The following is an 8,825-nucleotide window of genomic DNA, read 5'->3' as shown; positions in this document are numbered from 1 at the left end:
CCTTGTCTTCATTCAACCCACTTATCTCAATTTTGAACCAAAACAAGTTAGAAGGACCAAATTATGTTGACTGAAAAAGGAACTTTGATATTGTCCTAACTGCTGAAGGTTACAAATTTATAATTACTGAGGAGTGCCCAGAAAAACCTGATGAACTACTAATGATCAGGTTAAAGCCTATGACAAATGGGTCAAGGCTGATGAGATGGCGCGATTCTACATTCTTGCCTCTATGGCGAATGTTTTGCAACATCAACATCAGTCTATGGGGTCTGCTTATGACATGCTCGAAAGTCTCAAAGAGATGTTCGGTGAGCAAAATTGTGCTGCTAAGCAGACAATTATGAAAGCCCTTTTGAACACCAAGATGACTTTAGGATCATCCGTCAGGGACCATGTTCTGAAGATGATAGGTCTTTTGAATGAACTGGAGGTCCTTAGAGCTGTGATTGATAAGGAATCTCAAGTTGAGATGGTCCTGCAGACTCTGTCTGACAGTTTTCAACAATTTCGCTTGAACTATAATATGAACAAAATAGATTTGTCACTGGCGAAATTGTTGAATGAGCTGCAAGTCGGCAGAATCTATCATCAAATAGCAAGCTCCAGTTGTGGCATTGATGTTGAGAAAGCTTCGGTTTCTAAGTTGAAAGGCGGTAAGAAAAAGAAGAAGGCTCAAAAGGTTTTGGCACCTGGAGGTGCGACTGGTGTGAAAAGGCTTAAAGGAAGTGCTATCATTGCAAGCAACCTGGGCATCACAAAAAATAATGTCCTGCCTATCTGGCAAAGTTGAATAAGCAAGGTAATTCAAATTTAAATGTCGTTGAAACTTGTTTAGCGGCTGTCTCTACCATGTTTTGGTGTGTACATTCAGGAGCCACTAATCATATTTGCACTATTTTGCAGGGGTTTCAGGAAACGCGACGGCTAAGTGAGAATGAAGTTTGCATTTTTCAAGCCAATGGCGAGCCAACACCAGCTTTAACATTAGGCGATATTAGAGTTTTGTTTAGTAGTGATAGAGTTTTAGTTTTGAAATATGTTCTCTATGTACCTTCTATTAGAAGGAATTTGATTTCGGTTTCGAAAATAATGGATGCTGGTTATAATATTTATTTTGCTAATAACTCTATTGTTATTAAGTTTAATAAACGTTTTATCTACACTGCTGCTAGAGTACATGACCTTTTTATTCTTGATATATATCCTCATGTGCTACAACAACCAAAAGAATTAAAAAGCAAATATGCCACATAAAAGAAAACGTATTTCTGAATTGAGCCAAACTTATTTATGGCACTTATGTCTAGGTCATATAAATGTAAATAGTATTTCGAGATTGGTCTCTGATGGAACTTTGAGTTCATTGAAAGTGGAAGCACTGCCAACATGCGAATCCTGTTTAGAAGGTAAAATGACCAAGAGACATTTTCCCTCAAAAGGAAATAGAGCCAGCGATAAGTTAGAATTAATTCACTCTGATTTGTATGGCCCTATGCATATACAAACAAGAGGTGGTTTTTGAGTATTTTGTGACTTTTACAGATGATTACTCAAAATATGGATACATTTATCTGTTGCGTCGTAAGTCTGAATGCTTTAAAAAATTCAAAGAATGTAAGACGGAAATGGAAACGACATGATAAATATATCAAAATATTACGATCTGATCGTGGTGGTGAATACCTTTCTGCGGAATTCATTAAATACTTATCAGATTGTGGAATTACATCTCAATTATCTGCTCCAGAAATACCACAACAAAATGGTATGGTAGAAAGAAGAAATAGAACCCTTATGAAAATGGTTAGATCAATGTTAAGTTATTCCGATTTGCCTTCTTCCTTTTGGGGATATGCTTTAGAAACAACAAATTACATTCTAAATTTGGTTCCTTCAAAGTCAGTACATTCAACTCCAGCAGAATTGTGGACTGGGCGCAAGCCAAGTTTACGACACATTCGGGTTTGGGGTTGTCCAGCACATGTGCTGAAATGGAAAGCGGATAAATTGAAATCAAGGACAAAAGTATGCATTTTTATTGGATATCCAAAAGGAACTAAAGGCGGTTTATTTTATTGTCCCAAAGAAAAGAAGGTAATTCTTACGACAAATGCCAGATTTCTAGAAGAGGACTATTTAATGAACCATATTCCTAGAAGTAAACTAGTTTTACAGGAATTAAGTAATGGGGTAACTAATGACTCATCTCTGGAATAATTACCGGAAGTCAGTATTGACATACCATTGCATTATCGTAGTGGGAGAAATGTCAATAGGCAGAAGAATACACAAGAGCAATTTTCTGACATCTCACTACCCTAAAGTAGTGGGAGTAATGTTGAGCAACCTCAGATTGTTGAGCAACCTGAAATTTTTCTACATCATGCACTCTAGGAAGAAGTTAATGATATCCCAATACCGCAAGGTGTGGAGGATAACATTGAGGCTTCAGTTCCAAAAAATGATGTTGTAATTCAACAACAAAAGCAGACTGCACCTGTAGTGACTAGTCGTATTGGGAGAATTATTGAAAAACCTCTCCGGTTTGCGCTCTTGGGAAAATCTTATGATAGAATCCCTAAAGATCCTAATACAGAATCTCTTAATTATGACAAAGCACTACATAATACAGATGTTGATAAATGGGTTGCTACTATGAAATCTGAATTGGAGTCCATGTACTCCAATCAAGTCTGGGATCTTGTAGAACCACCTACTGATAGATCTATAAGAAAAAGAGAGGAGTGGATGGAAAAATGCAAACTTTTAAAGCTAAGCTTGTTGCAAAAGGGTTTACTCAAAAAGAAAGGATCGATTATGAGAAAATATTTTCGCCAGTAGCCATGCTTAAATCCATTAGGAGCCTCTTATCCATTACTACTCATTACGATTATGAGATTGGAAAAATGGATGTCAAGACGACTTTTCTTAATGGAAGTCTTGATGAGTACATCTACATGGCACAACCAGTTGGTTTCATAAAAAGTAGCAATGAGCACATGTTGTGTAAATTAAAGAAATCCATTTATGGATTGAAACAAGCTTCTAGAGCATGGAATACTTGTTTTGATCAATGTGAAAATGAGTCTTGTGTCTATAAAAAGTGGAATAGATATAAAGTTACATTTTTGGTTTTGTACGTGGATGATATTTTGCTCATAGGAAATAATATGAGCATGTTGAATTCAGTAAAGGAATGGTTGTCCTCGCATTTTGATATGAAAGACTTGGGACAAGCGGCACATATCCTTGGGATCAAGCTTATGCGAGATCGCAAAGGAAGGATATTAGGCTTATCCCAAGAACTTTATATTGATACTATTCTCACCGGGTTTAGTATGCAAGATTCCAATAAAGTCTTTCTCCCTTTTATACATGGAATCTCTCTGTCAAAAGATCAATCCCCAAAACGACTGATGAGATAGAAAAGATGAAGGTGGTCCCTTATGCTTCTGCTGTTGGGAGTCTCATGTATGCTATGCTATGTACTAGGCATGATATCTGATTTGTTGTTGGCATGGTTAGTAGATTTCAGTCTAACCCTGGACGAGAACACTGGACTGTCGTTAAACATATAATCAAGTACTTGAAAAGGACTAGGGATTATATGTTGGTTTATCACTCAGGTGATCTTGCACCCATTGGCTATACTGATTCAGATTTTCAGTCAGATAGAGATTCTAAAAAATTTACCTTAGGATATGCTTTTACCTTAGGAGGTGGAGTCATAAGTTAGAGGAGTATCAAGTAATCATGTGTTTCTCATTCCACCATGGAAGCCGAATATGTGGCTGCATCTGAAGCAGCTAAAGAGGTTGTTTGGCTCGGAAACTTTCTAAAAGAGCTTAATGTAGTTCCTTCGGTTCAAGCACCGATTGTACTTTATTGTGACAATAGTGGTGCAGTTGCAAACTCTAAGGAACTAAGAAGCCATAAAAAGAGTAAGCATATTGAGCGTAAATATCACTTAATTCGGGACATAACTCAGAGAGATGATGCAAGAGTATTGAAGATTGCGTCAAAGAAAAATTTGGCAGGCCCGTTTACAAAGAGCTTGCCACAGAAGATTTTTGACAAGCATGTATAAGGAATGGGTATTAGAGTTGTAGTCGCATGGTTATTAGTTTAAGTGGGAGATTGTTGGGATATACTATTAACCATGCGGTTTAGACATAGTAATGTGTTTTATTATCTATGGAATAATTATTTATTTAATTTATTCAATTCAATAAAGTACTATCTTAAATAGATCATTTGTTACATGTGTGTCCTTTAGTTATGTAGTAGACAATTTAGTGTATGGAGTCTTAGCTCATGCACAGAAGATTAAATTGTCGGTTCTCATAATTAATAAACTATGTTCACAATCGAAGATATTATTGGGCAAAATATTTTGATGATTGTAGCACAAGATTATAGTATAATTTGTCTTGATTATGGGAGTGATTTTACTCCGACTACAAGGCTAGTATACTACGTGTATATTGAACGGACCAAGTAGAGAAAAGATATTTTTGTACTGAATATATATAAAATATTTTCTCTAATTCATTGAATGAGCTTATATTCCTAATCTTGATATAATTATTATGATCAATGTGATTTGCTTATTGTTTTGATTTATCAAAAGGGACAACTCTATTCAGATTTAGTGTACGCCTGATAGATTGGTCAATAACGAATAACATTTGTGAAATAATAATTAGTTGATAAATCCATGATTCGTTTTTGAGTTTGATGATAACCCTTTATGCAAACTTATTAGTTTTCATATGAAAACCCGGCCGGTGGATTTTGTATCCGTCACATAAAATAGTTTAAGCGGAATTATAAAAGATTTAATTAGTTGATTAAATTAAATTATCAGTGATTTAATTTAATTGACTGGTATTTGGGATCTTAACATGGGGAGTTAAAATAAGTGGTAGTGAATTTTTAAAATTCATATTGAGGAGTTCAATTGTAGTTTTTAGTGAAATAAACTGCAATGAATTATAGTAGGAATTAATTAATGCAAATTTTGAATTAATACTATAATTAGTAGCCTCTTATTATTTTTGTGGTCCCTGCTATACTTAGTAAAACCTGAATTGACTTGGGTAAAAAGTGACTTGGGAGAAAAGTCATTCGGCAGAGTTAGAGTAGGATTCTACTTGCACAAACAGAATCCTATACGTTTTTGGAGCCTTTTTTGGCTGAAAAATGAGTCTACATAAGGAAGACATTTTCACCCAATAACTCACCTTTTAGAGTTGTATTGTTCTTGCCCACTCAAAGCAATTTAGTCCAAGGTCTTACTAGGACCATAACAGAAGACTGCAGCCCTGAATTCTTGCTCTGTGGAGAGCCCGTGCAACGATTTCAAGAGGTTAGTAATTTCTAATCTCGTAATTGTATCATTGTCTAGTTTACATTTATTTGACGTTAGATTTGTATGTTTGCTTCCGCTGCGTATGTTCTAACAATAATATTATCACGGCCCAAAAACCCACATGTCATGATGGCACCTAACTCAATACTAGGCAAGCCGACAATCCCAATGAACCACCATATCTTAAATTTGAAAACATAATAATTAAATTCAGCGGAAGAAATCTCACAAATACAAATATAAACACTCCCAAAATCCGATGTCACTAAATATATGAGCATCTAAATAAATACAAAGTCTGACTGGTAATAATTACTGTCTGAAATATAGAACAGTACAATAACTAAACAGGAAGGGAATCAAGTCTGTGGTCTTCAAGCAGCTACCTTGATAGTCTCCAATGGAAAGAACTCTGAATTCTAATAGTCGTCGTATCCGAGAGCACCTGGACCTGCACACGAGGTACAGAGTGTAGTATGAGTACAACTAACTCAATAAGTAACAAGACTAACCTCTGGACTGAAAGCAATGACGAGCTCCACAGATACAATCCAGTATAAATAATGGTACAAAATGTAGACATGCTTCCAAATTTATCATTTAAACTCAGTACAATTGAAATAAATCAATACTGTATGATATGAAGAATATGACATCTCAGTAAAAGACCTCATGTAAATACCTGTCACAAATTATCCGGTCACTCGGTACTGTTTATGGCCAATCCAGCCCAAGGGTGTTCCAACTCATATATAAATACACATCGACTGACAGTCAGTCACTCAGTACCGTATAAGGCCAATCCAGCCCTGGAGTAATTTATACCCGAATATAAATGATACGGACAAGATCCATATCCAGGTAAACTCATTACAATATAAATACTTTGGGCAAGATCCATGTCCAGGCAAGATCCATCCCTCAATATAAATGCTTCGGGCAAGATCCATGCCCAGGGAAGATCCATCCCTCAATATAAATGCTTCGGGCAAGATCCGTATCCAGGGAAGATCCATCCCTCAATATAAATCAACTGCGCTTACTGGGTGTGTGTGCAGACTCCGGAGGGGCTCCTTCAGCCCAAGTGCTATAAATCAACCGCGCTCACTGGGGGTGTGTGCAGACTCTCGAAGGGGCTCCTTCAGCCCAAGCGCTATATAAAGCCTATATGGCCTACTATAGGCGGGCAGTCCCGATCCGTATAACAATAAAGCCTATAAGGCCTGCTGTAGACGGGCAACCCCGATCCATATAATAATAAAGTATATAAAGCCAATATGGTCTGCTGTGGCGTGCAGCCCGATCCCATAATTATCCTCACAATCAGACTCTCGGCCTCACTCAGTCATCAATCTCTCCAGTCTCTCTCTCCTAGGCTCACAATGTCATAAAAATAGCCCGAAAATATTGATATGATGTATCAATAAATAACAACAGAGACTGAGATATGATATGTAATGACATGAATACGACTGAGTATGAACTTTCAATTTAAAATAATTAATTCAACAGTAACACGACCCTATGGGTCCCAAAATATTGGCACGTAGCCTAAACATAATTTTTAATAAAAGTCTCAGCTCAATTTCCTAACGCAAGGAGAAAATTCATATAATAACATGATTCATTAATTTTACAACTGCACATGATTTATTCAGGATACAATTTCTATGGCGCACGTGTACATGCTCGTCACCTATTGTGTGTGTCACCTCCAAACAATTTATATCATACCAAATTTTGGGGATTCATACCCTTAGAACCAAGTTTAGAAGTGTTACTTACCTCAAACCGTGTAATTCTTTACTTCGGTATGCTTTTTCCTCATAAATTGGCCTCCAAACGCCTAGAATCTAACAATAAATAATTCGATTTAGTCAATACCAATTATTGTAATTATTTCCATAAGGGAATACTAACTTTTCAATAAAAATCCGAAATTCACTCAAATATTGCCCGTAGGGCCCGTATCTCGGAACCCGACAAAATTTACAAAACATAAACGCCCATCCAACCACGAGTCCAACCATACAAATTTCACTAAATTCCGACATCAACTTGACCCTCAAATCTTCAATTAAAGTCTTTGAGAATTTCTATCATTTTCAACCCAATTTTTACCCATTTGAACTCAATAATCTTTCCATAAACCTTATTGGTATGTGTATGTATAAATAATACTCTAACACTCAAGAATCATACTTTTAATTACCCATCTTTATTCCAAATCCGAAATTGAAAAATTGGGGAAATAAATTCTTTCCTCTTTGAAGCCCTAGCAAGATCCTTGTGAAACCTTCAAACCTTGAACAATAATTGATCAATAAATGACTAAGTCTTCACTTTCTCTCTCTAAAATGCTCTCACATCTCTTTAAAATATCAGATTTTTGCTAAAAAATGAGCTTCAAGGGCTATAAATCGAAGTTGGTTCGGGTCAAAAATTAGAAAGAATGGAAGCTTCGACGCAGTTATGCGATCGCATAACTGGTATGCGGTCTGCATACCGGCCGCATAATTTGGCCTCCAAAACTAGGCGTGACTGACCCGGTCTGCAGTCATTATGCGGCCCGCATACCTGTTCTGCGGTGGCATAATGCACCGCAAAACAAGTCTGCGATCGCATAATGTACCGCAGATTTTTCTCAAATCTTGCCCCTCTTCTGATCCACTCTGCGACCATTATGCGGTCCGCAGAGTGATTCTGCGACCGCATAGTGGTCGCAGAAATGACCTTTTTTTTCCGGCAATTTTTTTTTTACACATCAGTGCATTATTCAACCCAAAAAGTTTCTATAATTTTTGTACTAATTGATCTACCTCAATACCACAAAATCTTAATTTTCTTAGCAAAATTTCTCCGGGGTCATTACACATAAGTCATAATACCTCGTAAAAAGTTATTCAAGACTTCAAATAGTTGAAAGGAGTGTAAATGCTCAAAACGACCGGTCGAATCGTTAGAAATAACATATGAGTAAGAGTACTTACATACATCATTGAGAAACCTACCAAGTTAAAATAGGAAGAGGAAAGTTGAATTACCCGTGTGTCAAGAGGACAAATCCATGATTTCGTCAATTGTTGGATGAACTGCTACATTAACGAAGCATAAATTATGTTAATGATTTACCTTCCTTTTTTTATCTTCTGTTTTCTTTAACTTTGCTCTTTTTTTGGGGCTTCTAGGATTTGGCTCTTGGGCTCCTGAAGGGTTATTCTTGACGTGGGTGATTTGCAGCCGTACCCTATATTTGTGTCACTTTTTAATTTGTACCCTATTTTTTAAAATTATTGATTTGGTAGCCATCTCACAAAAAATCTGTAATAATATGACAATTACACCTCTGACAAAAGATATAAAACGATCTCCTCCTCTCCTCTCAGCAATTTTATAAAATAATCAGAAATTTATCCAGATTCATCTTCAGAATCACACTTGCATGAAGTTG

General features: G+C 36.4%; 1 protein-coding gene across 1 annotated transcript; it reads left to right on the top strand.

The window, feature by feature from the left end:
- Positions 1 to 205: 205 nt before the first annotated feature.
- On the top strand, positions 206 to 793 carry LOC138908233 (uncharacterized). The gene has a single exon (XM_070198885.1). It carries the CDS (start codon positions 206 to 208, stop codon positions 791 to 793), a length of 588 nt encoding a protein of 195 aa, XP_070054986.1.
- Positions 794 to 8,825: the final 8,032 nt, after the last annotated feature.

The sequence above is a fragment of the Nicotiana tomentosiformis genome, chromosome 3 (assembly GCF_000390325.3).
Source record: "Nicotiana tomentosiformis chromosome 3, ASM39032v3, whole genome shotgun sequence".
Taxonomy (NCBI): Eukaryota; Viridiplantae; Streptophyta; class Magnoliopsida; order Solanales; family Solanaceae; genus Nicotiana; species Nicotiana tomentosiformis.
Note: the sequence above shows the minus strand (reverse complement) of the source record. Positions and strands in the feature narration are given on the sequence as shown.